This window comes from Oncorhynchus mykiss, chromosome 2 (assembly GCF_013265735.2).
Source record: "Oncorhynchus mykiss isolate Arlee chromosome 2, USDA_OmykA_1.1, whole genome shotgun sequence".
In the NCBI taxonomy this organism is placed as follows: domain Eukaryota; kingdom Metazoa; phylum Chordata; class Actinopteri; order Salmoniformes; family Salmonidae; genus Oncorhynchus; species Oncorhynchus mykiss.
In genome coordinates, this window is record NC_048566.1 from 34,760,129 (window position 1) to 34,781,559 (window position 21,431).

At 42.1% G+C, this 21,431-nt stretch overlaps 1 protein-coding gene across 1 annotated transcript in view; it reads right to left on the reverse strand.

Moving 5' to 3' along the window:
* Window positions 1-2,036: 2,036 nt before the first annotated feature.
* The window catches only part of dgkb (diacylglycerol kinase, beta), a 53,010-nt gene continuing 33,615 nt past the window's right edge, over window positions 2,037-21,431 (reverse strand). Inside the window, exons 21-25 of the mRNA XM_021560333.2 lie at window positions 17,100-17,190; window positions 15,840-16,035; window positions 8,394-8,514; window positions 8,148-8,208; window positions 2,037-4,273 (exon numbers count right to left, since the gene is read on the reverse strand). Of these exons, the coding sequence (XP_021416008.1) occupies window positions 4,166-4,273; window positions 8,148-8,208; window positions 8,394-8,514; window positions 15,840-16,035; window positions 17,100-17,190 (577 nt within the window). The 3' untranslated portion in view covers window positions 2,037-4,165. The remainder of the gene's footprint in view (window positions 4,274-8,147; window positions 8,209-8,393; window positions 8,515-15,839; window positions 16,036-17,099; window positions 17,191-21,431) is intronic.

Genomic DNA, 21,431 nt, shown 5'->3' on the forward strand with positions numbered 1-21,431 from the left:
GCAACTGAGGACAGGTTTGCATCACAAACAATGGGACACTAACACACAGTGAGAGCAGTCTGGGGCTTTACAAAAGAAAGATATCACTAACACTCACACCTGACCCCCCTTACTAGCTCCGACTTAGCTGAAAGGTACTTTATTGAGGAAACGTACTTACAACATGTGGTTGTCCTACCTAGCTATAAATGCACTAAATTAATGCACTGACTCTAAGTTGCTCTGAATAAGCCATCTGCTAACTGACTAAAATGTAAATATAAAAATCAAATGATTTGGGGGAAAATTCTAAAGTTATTCCTAATATTATACAAACTCCCCCTTTTTCCTCCAAACATAACGATGGTCATTATGGCCAAACAGTTCTATTTTTGTTTCATCAGACCAGAGGACATTTTTCCAAAAAGTACCATCTATGTCCCCATGTGCAGCTGTAAACCATAGTCTGGCTTTTTTATGGCGGTGTTGGAGCAGTGGCTTCTTCCTTGCTGAGCGGTCTTTCAGGTCATGTCGATATAGGACTTGTTTTACTGTGGATATAGATACTTTGTACCTGTTTCCTCCAGCATCTTCACAAGGTCCTTTGTTGTTGTTCTGGGATTGATTTGAACTTTTCTCACCAAAGTGTGTTCATCTCCAGGAGACGGAACGTGTCTCCTTCCTAAGCGGTGTGACGGCTGCGTGATCCCATGGTGTTTATACTTGCGTACTATTGTTTGTACAGATGAACGTGGTACCTTCAGGCATTTGGAAATTGCTCCCAAGGATGAACCAGACTTGTTGAGGTCTACAATTTTTTTTCTGAGGTCTTGGCTGATGTCTTTTGATTTTCCCATGATGTCAAGCAAAGAGGCACTGCGTTTGAAGGAAGGCCTTCAAATACATCCACAGGTACATTTTCTGGAATTTTCCAAGCTGTCCAAAGGCACAGTCAACTTAGTGTATGTAAACTTCTTACCCACTGGAATTGTGATACAGTGAATTATAAGTGAAATAATCTGTCTGTAAACAATTTTTGGAAAAATGACTTGTGTCATGCACAAAGTAGATGTCCTAACTGACTTGCCAAAACCATAGTTTGTTAACAAGAAATTTGTGGAGTGGTTGAAAAACGAGTTTTAATGACTCCAACCTAAGTGTATGTAAACTTCTGACTTACACTGGATAGGTGCAGTGAAATGTGTTGTTTTACAGTGTCAGCCATAGAAGTTTGGCACCCCTGGAGCAAATTAGAGCTAAGAGCTTTGATCACAGGCACATGGGCAGATTTTTCACCTTGTCGGGTATTCAAACCAGCGACCTTTCGGTTACTTGCACAAAGCTCCAACTGCTAAGCTACCTGATGCCTAAGACATTGATGGGGATAGGAAGTGAATTATCTTGTCACTCCTGTGGAACCCCCCCGGAGGCCTGAGAAACACAGGTCGAGCGTAGGTGTCCTGTCCATCTGACACCAAGCGAAGAGGTAAACACACTCATTTGCAACATCCCTAGAGAGTTAGGAAAACAAGCATTAGCTATGTGTTCCAGTTGATATTTTACATTGTATTGAATTAGTAGCAACACCATGTAGTTACTTTGTGCAGAAGGCATTGGTTGTTTTATGTGTCACATAAGCCTACAGTAAAGATATAAATGAGATCATAATGAATGAGGAGTTATGAAAGAAATGTAATACAATCAAAATTCTTCTCATTATTTTAAAAGTAATATAGGCTAAAGGAAATGATTAGATTTGGTAAGGGGCATTTCTTTTAAGACTAATCATATATTGATTTAGTTGAATCAAGCAACAAGAAAAAAGCATGCTAAAGGGTCATTGAAGGGTCATCGCAGGATCAGGGTGTAAACAGTTTGACAGGCATCTCTCATGGGCTTGAGTGTATCCACTGTATAAATAGCAGGTGTTTAGAGCAGGTGTAAGAACACTAACAGGATAGTGAGTGTCCTGTCGGTGACAGTCAACCCGTCTCAGGTGACATTGTGCCATTGAGAGCCATTAGGTGTCAACAGGGTCAAAGGTAAAAACACGTGTAGATGAGCATGTCAAACGACAACAACATTTAATTGTTTTCGTGTTCTGTTCAGCTTTTGAACAGAACTACACATTGGCGTGGTTTACAGAGAAGAGCTATACTTTATGCAGAAAAATAACAATGTGTACAAAAATACAACTTCACTGTACAAAACAAACACTGCACTTACAAAGCAAAGTAATGGAAAAGTTAGCAGACCCAAATCTTCCATAGGCAGGATGGCACTTTGAACAGAGACAGAAATCCAATACAGTAATCTTCTATCCTTGAATTGTACTTAGAAAACATGCAGGAATGCATTTCAGTTGAAAACTTGCATCTATTCATGTACAGTTTGACTGTCATTCTTGTGTAACAGATTTGAAGAATTTCAAATAGTGTATGGATCTGATCTGAATATGTGATCTGAATATGGCCTTCCGTTCTGTTTATCTTTGGTAGTATATTATATTGAGGTATGGGGTCAGTGGTTTAGGTGAAAACTGGAGGAATGATGTCAATCTAATAAAAAGTCTATATAGATTTCTGAAATTCAAAATTCAAAATACTGTTCAGGTTAACAATATCAGGTCATTCTTATGGTTAGTCTTACTTATATGCATATCATGTGCAAGACCAAATAGACTCTGCAGATATCTAGAGGGAGAATACAGAACTTCTTCTCGTCTCTGAATAACCCAGTCATACAAATTGATTAGACTGATTCTCATGATTGATTCTTCAATTCCAGCTCAAGTATGTCAATAGTAATTTCACATTTGGAGTTGAGTTCTAATTGGTTAATGTATGCATGTATCAGTGATGTATTTGAATCATTCTCAAATGCAAACAGCTGAAAAAGACTGAACAAATCAATAACCTAAGGAGGTCAAAACCTGCTCTGGAGTCTTGACTGTGATGATTGTACAACATGGTGTACTCAATTCAATTTGTTGAAAGGTTTTTCTATAATAATAGTTAAGTGTATAAACCTTTGGAGCAATATTATATCTTAAAAATACCTGAGTACCTGGCCTTGAAAAACAGGACTCCCTGAACACAAAAAGGTTGATTTCAGGTTGATATGATTTCATATATTGTGAGAGAAAGGCAGTAGTTGAACCCTGACAAAGTGTTCTACTTCCAAAATGACCAACACAGTACAATTCCACAGGTTCAAGAATACAGTAGATCTTGGTTATCCATGCAACTCAAGATGTGCAACTGCACAATTAGAAGAAATTGTCTGGATATCCCGTGCAATATAGAAAAAGTGTATGTCATGTGACGTGTGCATGCGTTTGTTACCAATTCATTTTCCTTAATTGGTCTATGATCCTTAATGGAAATAGATTCTATGATCCAGCTGCAAGACATTTGAGCATTAACCCGTCAAACATGTTTAGCGAGAAACCTAACAGAGCCTTTGAGATTCTTAAATCCATTCACGGATGAAGTCAACATTGAAGAGATAGTCAGTGCCCCGTTGAATTGTGAAGCAAATAACCTGAAACTTTACCTTAGACCAAAAGCTTATACCATATGTTGACTCAATATCATCACTGTCCTTATGCACCCTGAAAGATATGTTCACTTCATAAACAGTAATCCAAAGTCCATCATGCATTGGGGTGTTCAAATGCAAACACATTCAAAATATTGATGCAGATCAAATCACTACCTTACCATACAAATGACTTTCAATGATTGACAGAAATGTGTCGCTTCCTTCAAAGGACTTGATCCACATGGCACGTTGCACAAGACCACTATAAAAATGACATTTAGAAAAACATGCCATCGTAACAGTATAAAGTTATAATCTGGAAAGGTAAACAACTGCTCCAGAGGGACAATACCACTGTGTTGGCATTGTGGAGTGGCACTGCATCATGAACCAAAGCCTCTGTCCTTGTAGTTCCTCACTCTAAATAAGAAAGGGGAGCGCTGACATTTCCATGGCAGAAATAGCATGCACAGCTACAGTATGCTATTGAATGGAGCTAGGCTAACAAATTGGAATCCTAGCATCATAACCTAGTGAACCAAATGGAGCTAACAAATTAGCATTCTGGCATCAAACCTAGAGACTTCCATGGGTAAAATCGCTCGTTTCTCTGGAGAAGAGGCCCAAAGGCTAAGTCTCTCACTCAGTCTTTGCTCTCACTGCATGTTCGGCGGATCACAGAGGAGAAGAAGCTGTTGCCTTGTGGGGGACCCATCAACATCGGTGCCTGGTTCTTATGCACTATTTCAATCTGGTGTGGACAGAGAGTGAAGGAAACAGGATAGAGTTACATGGTGATATGATAATGCTTTCACAACATGGAGCACATGGACCCACTGAACATACCTGTTCATTGTACAGCAAGGGAGGTCATGGCCTGTGTAATAATGTAATCATGCCATTCCAATAAGAGACCACAGAGAAAAGCTTGATGCTTGAAGTCTATGAGTACTAGACGCTAGTAGTATTTCAGAAGAAGAAAAAGTTAAATTACCACAGATCAATGAAATGGTAAATATCAACCCTCAAAGTATGCCCTGACCTGTACCTAGCTCATTATACTATAGCCCTCGCAGTATAAACCAGAATAATGAGCAAGGTGAACAGTATCATCAGCATTAAAGAAACCCTTTTTACTTCAAAGAGAAGCGTGCCGTTCATCGTTCATGAACTCTAACGCTGTAGTGGTCGCTATTGTGCGTGGGCTTGATGTCCAAATTATATTCAACATGATTGAACTTAATGTTACTGGAGTATCATTTAATTGACAAATTAACCTTTCCATGAGAAATGAGGTCAAAAAAAAGGTTCAGCACAAAATAAGGACTTGAAAGAGAAGCTGGCCATGTTTGAAAGCTTAAATGACTATAAAAGTTTGTATTTTATGATAAAGAAATGTATTTGATTTTTCAAATAGATTAATTCAAGGGGAAATCTGCACAGCACAACAAAGTGGCTACCCTAGCGCTGATTTGGTAAATAGCTGAGGGATGGGGCTAGAGAACGTAACCAAACAAAGCTATCAATACTGGGACTAACCATCCATTAGATCAAAATGATAGTTTTAACCATGTTTTAAACCTACACAGTCAGTGTTTGTTAACAATTGAATGGTATGCAAACAATGGAGTAAAACAAATATTATGGGGTTCTGATGGTGTACTGTCACACCCTGTCCTTGTGATCGTCTCCACCCCCCTCCAGGTGTAGCCCATCTCCCCATTATCCCCTGTGTATTTATACCTGTGTATTTATACCTGTGTTCTCTGTTTGTCCGTTGCCATTTTGTCTGGTTTGTTCAAGTCAACCAGCGTTTTTGTTATCAGCTCCTGCTGTTCCCAGTCTCTCTTTTTCTCGCCCTCCTGGTTTTGACCCTTGCCTGTCCTGACTCTGAGCCTGCCTGCCTGCCCCTGACTCTGAGCCTGCCGACCTGTACCTTTACCCCACCTCTGGATTGTTGACCTCTGCCTACCCTGACCCTGAGCCTGCCGACCTGTACCTTTACCCCACCTCTGGATTGTTGACCTCTGCCTACCCTGACCCTGAGCCTGCCTACCGTCCGGTACCGTTGCCTCACCTCTGGTTTACTGACCCCTGCCTGCCTTGACCTGTCTATTGCCTGCCCCTGTTGGAATATTAAACCATTGTTCATTTGACGTGTCTGCATCTGGGTCTTACCTTGATTCCTGATAGGGTACAACAGTTAAACTAAGATAATTAAGGAATTTATAAGTTATAGTTGTCAATAATCAATGGTTATATATCATTTTTTTTAAATGCATGGCCCTTTAAAGGTTATGCCAGTGTACAATAGAGATGTAGTCATACATGATATAAGTGCAAATGAATGGGGCTAATTATCTTATGTATGCAAAACATGATTTGCATAACAGTTGTTGTTAATAATTAGTTGGATAACATCCCATTTTAATGAACATTTAACAGGTTGACTGATTCAAAATTCGGCATTGAGACATCTGACTCACCATGGAAATCACCCAACACACAATTATACACTGCTCAAAAAAATAAAGGGAACACTAAAATAACACATCCTAGATCTGAATGAATGAAATATTCTTATTAAATACTTTTTTCTTTACATAGTTTAATGTGCTGACAACAAAATCACACAAAAATGATCAATGGAAATCAAATTTATCAACCCATGGAGGTCTGGATTTGGAGTCACACTCAAAATTAAAGTGGAAAACCACACTACAGGCTGTTCCAACTTTGATGTAATGTCCTTAAAACAAGTCTAAATGAGGCTCAGTAGTGTGTGTGGCCTCCACGTGCCTGTATGACCTCCCTACAACGCCTGGGCATGCTCCTGATGAGGTGGCGGATGGTCTCCTGAGGGATCTCCTCCCAGACCTGAACTAAAGCATCCGCCAACTCCTGGACAGTCTGTGGTGCAACGTGACGTTGGTGGATGGAGCGAGACATGATGTCCCAGATGTGCTCAATTGGATTCAGGTCTGGGGAACGGGCGGGCCAGTCCATAGCATCAATGCCTTCCTCTTGCAGGAAATGCTGACACACTCCAGCCACATGAGGTCTAGCGTTGTCTTGCATTAGGAGGAACCCAGGGCCAACAGCACCAGCATATGGTCTCACAAGGGGTCTGAGGATCTCATCTCGGTACCTAGTGGCAGTCAGGCTACCTTTGTCGAGCACATGGAGGGCTGTGCGGCCCCCCAAAGAAATGCCACCCCACACCATGACTGACCCACCGTCAAACCGGTCATGCTGGAGGATGTTGCAGGCAGCAGAACGTTCTCCACGGCGTCTCCAGACTCTGTCACGTGCTCAGTGTGAACCTGCTTTCATCTGCGAAGAGCACAGGGCGCCAGTGGCGAATTTGCCAATCTTGGTGTTCTCTGGCAAATGCCAAACATCCTGCACGGTGTTGGACTGTAAGCACAACCCCCCACCTGTGGACGTCGGGCCCTCATACCACTCTCATGGAGTCTGTTTCTGACCGTTTGAGCAGACACATGCACATTTGTGGCCTGCTGGAGGTCATTTTGCAGGGCTCTGGCAGTGCTCCTCCTGCTCTTCCTTGCACAAAGGTGGAGGTAGCGGTCCTGCTGCTGGGTTGTTGCCCTCCTACGGCCTCCTCCACGTCTCCTGGTGTACTGGCCTGTCTCCTGGTAGCGCTTCCATGCTCTGGACACTACGCTGACAGACACAGCAAACCTTCTTGCCACAGCTCGCATTGATGTGCCATCCTGGATGAGCTGCACTACCTGAGCCACTTGTGTGGGTTGTAGACTCCGTCTCATGCTACCACTAGAGTGAAAGCACCGCCAGCATTCAAAAGTGACCAAAACATCAGCCAGGAAGCATAGGAACTGAGAAGTGGTCTGTGGTCCCCACCTGCAGAACCACTCCTTTATTGGGGGTGTCTTGCTAATTGACAATAATTTCCACCTGTTGTCTATTCCATTTGTACAACAGCATGTGAAATTTATTGTCAATCAGTGTTGCTTCCTAAGTGAACAGTTTGATTTCACAGAAGTGTGATTGACTTGGAGTTACATTGTGTTGTTTAAGTGTTCCCTTTATTTTTTTGAGCAGTGTATATTGTCAGAGCCTAACTTTGATTTGTGGAGTTTTGCCAACAGACACAAGTGCACTTATAAACTACTTGTTTTGTCATGCACTAGATTCTCCCATAACGACTGAAAGATCTGTATGTAAATTCTGGCTCCACTTCATCTGTGATGCTGCTGTCAGAGGAGTCACATTGTAATTAAAAGCAAACACTGGTTTAAATCAGCACAAGTTGAGCCATTTCATTTTGAAAAGCGAACAAAATGTAAAACAAAACAAACACTTGTACTTGTGCAGGGGAGTAGTTTGAGGGACCAGGTGAACACATTAAAATAAAGCTTTGTGTTATTACATATCAGTTAGGATAAATTACAAATATTTAAAACAGCGCAGCTTCACTCTCGAGAACTTCTGCCGGGGTACTTTAAAGCATTCATATCTTATGTGGGAGCATAGAGACACCTAGATGATGAACTTTCCATATGAACCACCTGTGTGTAGCACATTGTACGGTACAGTACATGCATTAATAATACCACAATGCACGGAACATTGACATGACTTACAGTACAGGGAGTCTGCATCCATGGCTCCCCATCAATCTGCATGGGGAGGGCTTTGGTGGTCCTGACAACCACAAACAAAAATCCCTCTTAAAACATTCTTGACTTCTGTTATGTCATCCATGTAGATTGTTTCTATGTTGTTAGACGGTAAACAGTGTTCAAAAAGGTAGAATGTTGAATGGAAGAGTTAAAAGAAGGTGACTGTGGTCAGACAGTGATCAGTGGTTGTGGTCAAGGGGTACCGACCTGATGGTGACCGAGGAGCACTGGGCCAGGCGTCTTCCTGCACTCCTCAGGCCGATGTGGATCTGTCCCATCTCCATGGCTCCCTCCAGACCCACCACCTCCAACAGCTGGTCTGACGGGTCTACAGACACAGAGACATAAACACAGCCACACATAGAGCTCAGACCATCTCTCGACCATCCTGTTGAGCTGAGCAATAAGGTTTGAATGGATCCTAAATCAAGCCATTGGTTAACTCGGGAATCCACGCACCTTGAGAAAGAAAAAGAAGAAGAAGAAGAAGGAGGAGAAGAAAGATGGCGAGAACATGAGGGATAAAAGAGGCGAAAAAGGTGTGCTTCATTTTCAAGGTGCACAGTTTGCCTTCCGTTCTCCAAAGCCTGAATATTCACTGTTGAAAGGAAAAAAAGAAGCAACAAGAACAACAACCAGCAGCCATAAACAAAACACCTATTAATTAGATTGCGCCGGCAATGCAAAGCAATCTTGTCTTCCTATAATTATTAATTTATTTTCTGTTTTGAAGTTATGAGCATTGATTTTGCCCCTGCTGGAAGCCCAGTGTCGCGCTGAGCCCATCTGTTTCAGCGGGCCTGTTACTCCTCCTACTCTGACTACTCGTCCCTCCGCAAATTAAGCCCTGTTGTGAGTGCAGAGAGACACTAATTGAAACTAAGACCCATTTTAGGGACTTGGTGGGTATGGTAGAACAAACTAGCATGCTGTCATTGATCGTGCTGCTGTATGGTGCTGTTGCTAATGCTAGGTTGCTGCTGCTAGGGCCAGGCTGATGTTCAGGGCTTCTAAGATGTTCGAGTGGTGCCTTAGACACAGTATATAAATCAACCATATTTGTATTTCTATGGATGTTACTGTTGAGGGGTAGTGTCCAGCTGTCATTATAGCAACAGGCTGGGTCGGCACCCTCTGTGTTAATGGAAAGCTTGCCGTGGCATGAGAGCTAAAAAGAGAGTTTGTGTGCGTTCGCACGTGCGTGCTTGTATGTGAATACCTGTGTGTTCACACCTGTGCGTGTATGCGTGTGTTTATGCCTGTGTGTGTGTGTGTGTGTGTGTGTGTGTATGCATGTGCGTGTGTATGTGTGTGTGTGTGTATGCATGTGTATGAGTCCGTGCCTGTGTGTGTGTGTACACAATGTGCTAGCCCCCTGACACTGGGCCCTCCCTCCCAAACTACCTCCATACCTCCATTCGTTTGTACTTCAGATGAGTCCTGTGACACTTGTGGGGTTCGTAGAGCAAAATGTAGAACATTACACTCGGGAGAGTTTCCCTTTTCCATAGTGGTGTAATATTCGTTTTGTAGGCCAAACTGTTCGGGACGCTACAAACGTTTTCTTGAGAAGACCGATTTCCGGCATGTCTCCTGGTCTGACAAACACTGCTGTAGCTCTGCCACCTTCCAAGGCCGACACATGCAAATGAGGCAGCCCATACAAAAAAAAAGGTTATCTCTATCTTAAACTGACCGATTTTGATGGGGATTTTTTGATTATGCTTCTTAGATTGAGGCACGGGTGAGTCAATAGACCCTTAAGGATGAATGAATGCGTGTCTAATACTAGCTGACTGTTTACAACCAGTGCAGTGCCCGTTTAACAATAGTGATGGATGCATAACCATAGCCTGGTCTGAAGTCTATAGTCATGGAAGAAAGAACAGACTCCTGTGTTCCCAGATTTGAAAAGAAAATCATGTGAGCTCAGAAGCACTGGTTACACTTGTCAGATGAGAGAGACCGATTAAAGATTTATAAAAAAAATTTTTTTTAAAGAAGAACACTAGTGACACCAGCACTTCCGGACAGGTTTCTCTAACTCAAAGCCATGTAAATATATGGCTGTGCTCTCACTTATCTACTACATTCTGCCTAAGTGTTATTGGTTGAGAGTTGGTCATAGCGGAGATGTTTTGTAACATATCATCAAGCGCTGTACTCTGAGAGAAGACCCACATTCACTCATCATGCAGTGTTTAAAAAGGGGTGAAAGGTGGAGGGTGAAGTAGAAACATAGATCTGGCAAAAAATAAAAACTTGTTAGTGTTGAGCGATTAGTGATTTTTATAGGTCGGTTTGGTTTCGGTTCGATTAGTGAAAAAGAATTGGTTTAGATTGCATTTATACATTCAAATGATTTTAGAGCTTTTTAATAGAAATTCCAAAGCCAAAAACAGTGATCATTCAATCGCCAAAATATGGAAAATGTTCCATTGTCTCGGTCAGGTCCACACTGGGTAGACATCAATAGAAACATAGAAATTTACTATGAAATAATACAATATTTCAGTTGTGTGTATTACATTTTCATTCCTTAAAGTCATCATCTCATCTCTGCTTTGGCAGTCGAAGCCATACTGTACTGTCTGTAGTCATCCTATTTAGCTAGGCTAGCCTGCCTAAGTATGCTGCGAAGCTGTCTGAAGAAACCATTTTACTAGTTCTTCAAGGTAGATAAGGCATACTTTCACAAACTGTCTATCTCTCTCACTCATAGTAGTGTTGTGTACATTCCTCTCTCATGTGGTCTATGCGGTCTCTGTGTATCTAACCTAATGTAGCAGGCATAAAGTGTATCCATCTCTGTCTGAGCCAGAAATAACAGGTGCAATAGATCATGGCCCTTGTAGTTAATTACCACGTTTCTGCACTGAACTAGGTTAAATATTTGCTTAATGAAAACTACAACTCCCTTCAGCCCAGCATAGCCACATAGTTCTTGACTTGATTTCTCTCATGAATAATTTGATTTTGCTCTAGGAAAACGGCACATTGGTCTCACAAAAAAACAGAACTAAATGGAATTCAAGTAATTGAACTGATTAGTTTAATAACTGGGGTGGAAAAAATACATTTTGGTTAATCACTTAGCACTACAACTTGTCTTTTTCATACATCAACACCCCTTATCGTAGGTAAATGGAAAATTCAGTCATACAAATAATACAAATTTAGTTTTACACTCATAGTGTTCAAAACAATCAGTTTTAAAAGAGGGGACCAAATAAAGACCAAATCATTCCTGTTCGCACATCAACATCACTTATTTCAGATAGAAGACAAGACCGAGTCACAGAGATGTTACAGTGGCTTACGCACACAGCCAAGTCCTATATTAGGCAGCCCACGCCTCATAATCGAGTTGTCACAGTGCAAGATTAGTCACAGCATCCTTGTCATTGTCAAATACCTGTCCATGGCAGTCTCTACTCCACTGACAATATGCAGGGTGACAGAGAGGGAGTGGGTGAACGACGTTGAGACCACCTTTAGAATCTTCATGGTACATGTCTCAGGGCATCAGTCCCCCCATCCCTCCCCTGTCCCCCCCCCGTCCCCGTTCTAAATAATTCACCCATAGCCATTCCCTTCCACCTGAGGGGCTTGTCTCCTGGCGTCAACAGCGGGACGACTTAACAGTTCCAGAAAGGTCAGTCGTTTTTTCCCAGTTTGATCTGCACTTCGCACTCCGTGCTCTGGGTACACGTACAGCCCCCAGCCCCCATTGCCCCCAGCCCCCCAGGCTAATGCACTCTGTGTTTACGGGCCCCTCTAATACGCCATTCTCTGATCTGACAAGTTGGGCCTCTCATCTTGAGCACACCTTCAGCAAGGGCAACCAGCACTCACTCACTGGCCACTAAGTGCCTTTTCAGGTTCAGGCTGAGGGTTAGGATAAAACAAAAAAAATCCGTTGCACCAAATCGAATGATTTTTGGGTGAATTAATGGAAGGGAGGGACTACTGTAGTGTATCAACAGTGTGTGAATTGATCATCTCCGACCACCACTACCATCTTAACCCCCCTTGCCAAAGCTGACATTTCTTGGGCTCTGTCCATTGCCTCTCTCCCAGTCTATAAGAGTAGAACTCAGTTAAATGGATGATGCCCTAGGTTATTAGAAAGAACATGCATGATCCAAATGGGTTCATCCATCAGTGCTTGACTCGTATTGACTGAAATTAAAGAGCAGGTGGAATCTCCTCGATACTCCACTGTGCGTAGCACACTGGCAGATAATGGGGAGCACACTGGCAGATAATGGGGAGCACACTGGCAGATAATGGGGAGCACACTGGCAGATAATGGGGAGCACACTGGCAGATAATGGGGAGCACACTGGCAGATAATGGGGAGCACACTGGCAGATAATGGGGAGCACACTGGCAGATAATGGGAAGCACACTGGCAGATAATGGGAAGCACACTGGCAGATAATGGGAAGCACACTGGCAGATAATGGGAAGCACACTGGCAGATGATGGGAAGCACACTGGCAGATGATGGGAAGCACACTGGCAGATGATGGGAAGCACACTGGCAGATGATGGGAAGCACACTGTCAGATAATGGGAGCACACTGGCAGATGATGGGAAGCACACTGTCAGATAATGGATTTGGTATGTAGTCAATGGGTTGCCTATTATACAGTGCCGTGTACATCGCAGTGTTACTAATTCATGAAAACATCCTTGGTATGATTGTACATTTGACTGTGAGAAATTGTCACATGCCCAGTCATGTACAGTGCCTTGCGAAAGTATTCGGCCCCCTTGAACTTTGCGACCTTTTGCCACATTTCAGGCTTCAAACATAAAGATATAAAACTGTATTTTTTTGTGAAGAATCAACAACAAGTGGGACACAATCATGAAGTGGAACGACATTTATTGGATATTTCAAACTTTTTTAACAAATTAAAAACTGAAAAATTGGGCGTGCAAAATTATTCAGCCCCTTTACTTTCAGTGCAGCAAACTCTCTCCAGAAGTTCAGTGAGGATCTCTGAATGATCCAATGTTGACCTAAATGACTAATGATGATAAATACAATCCACCTGTGTGTAATCAAGTCTCCGTATAAATGCACCTGCACTGTGATAGTCTCAGAGGTCCGTTAAAAGCACAGAGAGCATCATGAATAACAAGGAACACACCAGGCAGGTCCGAGATACTGTTTAAAGCCGGATTTGGATACAAAAAGATTTCCCAAGCTTTAAACATCCCAAGGAGCACTATGCAAGCGATAATATTGAAATGGAAGGAGTATCAGACCACTGCAAATCTACCAAGACCTGGCTGTCCCTCTAAACTTTCAGCTCATACAAGGAGAAAACTGATCAGAGATGCAGCCAAGAGGCCCATGATCACTCTGGATGAACTGCAGAGATCTACAGCTGAGGTGGGAGACTCTGTCCATAGGACAACAATCAGTCGTATATTGCACAAATCTGGCCTTTATGGAAGAGTGGCAAGAAGAAAGCCATTTCTTAAAGATATCCATAAAAAGTGTTGTTTAAAGTTTGCCACAAGCCACCTGGGAGACACACCAAACATGTGGAAGAAGGTGCTCTGGTCAGATGAAACCAAAATTGAACTTTTTGGCAACAATGCAAAACGTTATGTTTGGCGTAAAAGCAACACAGCTCATCACCCTGAACACACCATCCCCACTGTCAAACATGGTGGTGGCAGCATCATGGTTTGGGCCTGCTTTTCTTCAGCAGGGACAGGGAAGATGGTTAAAATTGATGGGAAGATGGATGGAGCCAAATACAGACCATTCTGGAAGAAAACCTGATGGAGTCTGCAAAAGACCTGAGACTGGGACGGAGACTTGTCTTCCAACAAGACAATGATCCAAAACATAAAGCAAAATCTACAATGGAATGGTTCAAAAATAAACATATCCAGGTGTTAGAATAGCCAAGTCAAAGTCTAGACCTGAATCCAATCGAGAATCTGTGGAAAGAACTGAAAACTGCTGTTCACAAATGCTCTCCATCCAACCTCACTGAGCTCGAGCTGTTTTGCAAGGAGGAATGGGAAAAAATGTCAGTCTCTCGATGTGCAAAACTGATAGAGACATACCCCAAGAGACTTACAGCTGTAATCGCAGCAAAAAGTATTAACTTAAGGGGGCTGAATAATTTTGCACGCCCAATTTTTCAGTTTTTGATTTGTTAAAAAAGTTTGAAATATCCAATAAATGTTGTTCCACTTCATGATTGTGTCCCACTTGTTGTTGATTCTTCACAAAAAAATACAGTTTTATATCTTTATGTTTGAAGCCTGAAATGTGGCAAAAGGTCGCAAAGTTCAAGGGGGCCGAATACTTTCGCAAGGCACTGTATGATTTGACTTTCACTATACACAGTATGAATCTGATTTGGTTGATCTATGATCTAATCAAGCCTGGACATAATACACCAGCAAAACACTACCACATACCACAGATGTAGAATCTTAATTTGATCACTCTTTTGTTGCTGAGAATCTTCCTGCGGTGCAGGGAAGGCAGATTAGTTTCGTGATTGACATAAATTCACTGAAAACCCGCACTAAAACACGGTTGTGTTAACAGTATTGCACTTTTCATGTGGCCTACTTTTGTCCAGCTAATAGCCTAACCACCAATCAAGCAACATTACATACTAAACGTTTAAATCCTGTTGCTATTATTTTGCTACAACAATGCTGGTCAAATTAAGATCCTATATCTGTACAATGCCCTTGTAATAAAATACTGTACACCTTCTAATACAAACACCTTGATCACAGCTACAGTGTCAATGTGCAAAATGGTACGCGGCCTCATCTGGACATGTGTGCAACAAAAGTTTAACATTCACCATTTCTGTCAAGCGGTCTACGCATACAACTTGATGATATTGTTTGATAAATCCAAAGCATGCACCTCACAGAACTCACTGCAACTGCCTCTGCAATGGGATGCTGCAAAGCAAACGCAGTGTTCCGTTGAAGACAATTTACCAGTTTACCGGCTGACCTTAACTCCTCCTAAACAATCATCTGTGTTAATTCATAGATCCTCATTGATGAGCTCCCATCTGACATATTTCTGTGTTCAGGGCCCATAAAGGCGGCAGAATTGACACTGAGCTCCCTCAGTCTGCTCCTATTAAGCCGGGTTGTCCACTTCTGCCTACACAAGCCATTACCAGTCAAGTGACAGTGCGAAACAGTGACATTAAACCGCACCCCTTCATCCCAAACCAAATCTAAGCACTGTGATTCAACTTGTCATTGGTGAAATATTCATACCAGCGGCCAGGGAAAACTTTGTCCCAAAGTTTGTCTCTGATCTGTCTAATGTGAGCTTGGACAAGGTCTTGCCTCTTAGTGTCACAGGTTATTAGGAGAAAGGGTCTTCTATGCTAAAAAATCTATACACAAAATGGCAGCCGATCAGCCATTGAGTTGTAGCATTTCAAGACTGGTGTTATCCTGTGTACGTTTGGTTGTAGTACTGATCTGTAAGAGGCATACTTGAATATGAGCAAGCCTTTGACATTTTAAAAGACCTTAAAGGACCTATGTAAAATAAATGTGGCAATGTTTCCTCAAAGTTGGAATTGCAATAAATACATTTCAAATTCACCAGTATCCATCATTACGATAGCTACCTTGGACAGCAAATTGAAGCTCTTTGGGGTCCAGCACTGTTGTCCTCTTATCCTGGGTCTTCTTCCCTCCCCGGCGGTTGCCCCGCCTTTTCCTGCTCTCACCCCACAGGTTGGAGCCGCCATGCATGCTGGGAATGTTTAAAATTGCGATGCCTTCCAAAGAGATGCTGTCTAGGTCCAGAGTGATGCCGTCACACTTTACAAAGGACAAGGGTCAGGAAAGAAAGCAAGAGAGGGAGGTAGCAAGAGAGAGAGAGAGAGAGAGAGAAAGAGAGAGAGGAATTACATCAAATCAATAATCAAAATGTTCCTCTTGAAACATTTGTGTAGCAATTAAATAACATTAAGTAGATCATGCTAATTATGCATGAGCCAGAGCTTCTCAGTTAGGTGTTATCAAAACTTGCCAATGCTCATCTGGCAGCCTTCACTGCTGAGTGATAATTAACAGTTTATGTCGAAGCCATTTGATCTTTGACAAGCTGGAAATGTCCACCAGAAGGGGACCTGCCACCAGCCATGACTCCTAACAACCTTATACCAGTACGGTATCCATATTAGGAATTCCCTCAGTTGCCAGCTGTATAATAACAGGCCACTTCTTGGTCCTCTCTCAGTGGAGTTTAAATACATGGCCTGTAATTCCACACCGAACCTGCTCCCCTTCAGTACCATACTAAGTAGACATCCACGGCTAATTAATGAAGACCTCTACCACCGCTGATGGCTCTGAGGAGGGGAGATGGATCGGCTAGACACCACCTTCATTATCCCTCAATATCACACACAGCAGGACCGTGCCGGGATAATTACCTGTGTGTTGGGCTGAGGATCCGTTAGGGGAGTGGGAGGGGGAGAGGGGAGGCCTCCCTCCCTCCTCAACACTTCCAGACTGAAATTGGTACAAATGGAAGGCTATTTGTGGATCAGGAGGTGGCTGGTGCTCAGTGTCTTAAAATGGTGTGCACTAGATTAGAGGCATTATTCTCTCTCCCAGGGAGATTGTACCTAGGTGCTTTACTTTTTGCTTCTTGTTTCCCAATGCATTGTGTCTGCTTTCAAAATACTTCATTTTGCATGTTAACAGTAGTGTACTGTTCTCTTGTTGCAGAGAACAGTACAAGTGAGAGTAGTTTATGTTGAATTATTGCTTATTCATTACACAGTAGTGCAATCAAATGGTGACAAGTCATAGCATTAAATAGCATAAAAAGACTTAGTCCCAATCTCCCAAAATTGAAAGCAGGCAGTTGTACTTACCTCAACCTCCAGAAAGTCGTGGAGCTTCTTGCATGTGGCCGAGAAGGTCTCAGAAGTGCCAAACTCAAAGTACCACAGCTTATTCTTTGTTCTGAAAAACAAGACAATAAGAAGTGTAAGGGGACTAGGAGGAAACAAAAATCTCTCTCTCCCCACATCAAAATCTCTCTCCCACAGTCAGCAATACAAAAAGGGGATGAAGCGATTTCCCTCTCTCTCGCAATCCTCTCTTTTAGTTAGTCTGGGGTTTGTGGAATAGCTCTCTATCTATAATAGCTTTAATTCATGTACAGTTTTTATTTAAATGTATTTATTTCAGACTTTTCAGAATTGACTTGGAAGTATTCTCCACCATTGTTTATCAACAAAAAAATCAATAATAATACAACAAGTTTTATTGTCACATACACCCAAGAGGTGCAGTGAAATGTGTTGTTTTACAGGGTCAGCCATAGTAGTACGGCACCCATGGAGCAAATTAGGGTTAAAGGCCTTGCTCAAGGGCACATCGACAGATTTTTCACCTTGTTGGCTTGGGTATTCAAACCAGCAACCTTTCGGTTACTGGCCCAACACTAAAACCGCTAGGCTACCTGCTGCCCTATAACCCGCTACAGTGAATACCATCCACTATTGTCTGAGAATTTAAAATACATTTGATATTGGATTTAAAACATATTCACAAAATCCAATCTCCGAAAACATACGTCATTCATTAATCATAATGTCTCACACACGTAGAAGCCGAAAGACTAACGTAAAGCCGAATAACCACTAGAGTATATGGGGTGGGTACTTAGCATTAAAACACAGCAAGGGGTGAGAGAGGGTAATCTAACTGGCCCTTCATTTAACTGAGGACTGGGGTGCTGCTCCCCTGGTTTCCTAGGGGCACATGATCCCAGAGCTAAGCCTGATGATCAATGACCCTGCTAGTTAGAGTCACCATCTGTTGTTATAACAGTGTGATACTCTGTATAGAGCCTTTATGCTTTTACTTTACTGAGCCGGATTGTATTTATTAAGTGTCTCAGAGCAGGAGTGCAGATTTAGGATCAGGTCCCCGCTGTCCATTCATTGCAATCTAAAAAGGTCAAACTGATCCTAGACCAACACTCCTACCCAGAGATGCTTTCTGAATACTGTCCCAGGTGTTAATCTGAAGATTGGTGCAGAACGCAGGCTACACCTTAAGACGGAGCAAGCTTTGAAACAAAGCAAATGGAAACTCTGAAATACTCCACGTGGACCGATGAGTGAGAATTAATAACTGTAGGCCTAATACCCAAAGGGAAACTATTATACAGAACAGAGAACAAAAATATCTATGAAGACAGGATTTCTTCTAGACTCTCTTGGTTTAAAAGGCCTACAAGGTGAATCAATATTACTAAACGCTCTGGTAGCCACAGTTTGGCCAGCAAAGATGACTTGTCTCAACCTATTGCACTCTGCCCATAGAGTTGGTGAGCCTTGAAAGAGTCATAATAACTCAGAGCCCTTTGAGCATGAATTAAGTGGGAGAAAGAAGATATCTATCAACATGTGTTAAGAAAGATGTTCAAACATCTTTCGCTTGGCAAAAACAGATGGAGCAGTCTCTGAATGAAGATTATTAGCTACTCTTTGTAGATTCTGTATTGTACATGTAGTACACATTGGAGTTCAGTTTAAGTGAATTTAATGAGGTATTAATCAACCTCAGGAGGCTGAAGAAATGTGTCTTGTCACCTAAAAACCTCACAAACTTTTACAGATACACAACTGAGAGCATCCTGTCAGGCTGTATCACCGCCTGGTACGGCAACTGTGCCACCCATAACCGCAGGGCTCTCCAGAGGGTGGTGCGGTCTGCACAACACATCCCCGAGGGCAAACTACCTGCCCTCCACCTACAGCACCCGATGTCACAGGAAGGACAAAAAGATAATCAAGGACAACAACCACCCGAGCCACTGCCTATTCCCCTGCTACCATCCAGAAGGCGAGGTCAGTACAGGTGCATCAAAGCTGGGACCGAGAGACTGAAAAGCAGCTTCTATCTCAAGGCCATCATACTGTTAAACAGCCATCACTACCGCAGAGAGGCTGCTGCCTACATACAGACTTGAAATCATTGGCCACTTTAATAAATGCAACACTAGTCACTTTAGTAATGTTTATACATCTTGTATTACTCATTTCATATGTATATACTGTATTCTATACTATATATTGCATCTTAGCCTATACAGCTCTGCCATTTCTCATCCATATATTTATATATTCTTATTCCATACCATTCCTTATTCCATTAGGTATTTGTTGTGGAATTGTTAGATATTACTGCACTGTCAGAACTAGAAGCACAAGCATTTAGATACACTCGCAATAACATCTGCTAAACATGTGCATATGACCAATAACATCTGCTAAACATGTGCATATGACCAATAACATCTGCTAAACATGTGCATATGACCAATAACATCTGCTAAACATGTGCATATGACCAATAACATCTGCTAAACATGTGCATATGACCAATAACATCTGCTAAACATGTGCATATGACCAATAACATTTGATTTGATGGCGGACTAAATGCTGCTCTAACATTCATAGCATCACATCACATCCGTATAGAGAAAATTTATGAGCACCAATGTCTATTTACAGCTAAATGCTTGACTTTCTTTAGAGATTTCTTTGAAAGCACACCACACAGCCAACAGAAGATTTATCATCATGGGGCTTTCGCGAGAGAGAAAAAAACAACCTTACCACAGTGCTGACATGCAGAACTGAAGACAATAAAAAATGGCCTTCTTTTCGCTGGAATCAAAGCCTTACAAGCGGGATGTATTAGTGTAAGCAGAGTAACAATCACTAAATTATTGATTTCCTCATTAGGAGTTTTGTCAGGGCCATTTAGCTGCTTTATAAATTAGCTTTCATTAGCCACTTGCAGGATAGCCCGGGCTCAATGTTGATTTATAATGTGCAAGATGGTCAATAGGTGCGGGAAGAGAGGAGTAAGGAGAGAGAGGGAGAGAGCGAGAGAGGGAAAGTGAGAGCAAAAGAGAGCGAGAGACAGTGGGGGAAGACATGGGGCGTGCTGAGAGGGCCTACTACACAATGACACATCTAGCATCTCTCAAACATGACTTCCAACAGCTGCCCTGGGCTCCATGTGCAACCCTCACCATAAATCTGTGTGCTTAGCAGACCTAACACAAGGCCGGCTACAGCAAATGCGCAATGTAGGCTATTTCAAATACTATTTGAACCCAGGTCTGGTTCCTTCTCACGAGAGACTTGTCTATGGCAGCCGAGAACGAAAACACACAAGCACTCCTGTCGCAGACAAAACACAAATGCAGACATGAGCATCATTTACAAAAAAACAAATGTGGTGGCCTATTCGCGAGTCTATTAAAAAACAAAGCAACTTGTGGTGTGACTGAAACTAAATGATGTGCAGCCTTTACACCTGCAGTGAGCTGTTGGAGGAATAATTTGCAGCACTCGCTGAGGTGAAATTGTTTTGGTTTGTTTTTGTTATTTTCAAGAGGCTCTAGCACATCTGAAGCACTGCGACCTTTAAGTCACAGGGGAACTACCCAGGTTTCCAAGCAGCTGTATTATTTGGTTGCCAGGCGGAAAGTTCCTCTCTGTTTACATGAGAGGCAAACTCAAGAGGCTATTACTCTCCTCTGATGTACAGTACCTTTTGTACAGTGCACCACTTATCACCACAGTAATAGGCTTAATACAGCATGTCTAAAACACATAACATACAGTACACACAGCACATACAGTACACACAGCACATACAGTACAATATAACCAAAACCAAACACAGCACCTTCTAGACAGTCTCAAGTCGACTTTGTAGTAGTTAAAGATGGGAATAGATAGTTGACATCTGAATGTCCTGATTGTTCCCTCTACTTAATGTAGGATGTCTGAAACATGTGTAAAACACACAGTAGTTTATACAGCAAGTTCACTCTTTCAGTACAATATCAAGGTTATATTTTACTGTAAACTAAACCAAAACACAGCACTTTCTCAAGTCGTTCTCAAGTCTACTTAACGTAGAAGGGAATAGACAGTCAAAATCAACACAATACTGCTACAGCATTGATTTCTTTCCAGTACAACATAACCAAAACGCAGCACTTTTTCGTCTACAACTTTGTGTAGTAGTTAAACATGGGAACAAGTAGAACTGATAGAGTCGACATCTGACTGTCCTGTCGATTCCCTCCACTTAACCTAACAAGAGAGCCATGGAAACAAATCACGGCCTTATCTCCCTGTTCATGAGATAATTAGGAGCATCCCATT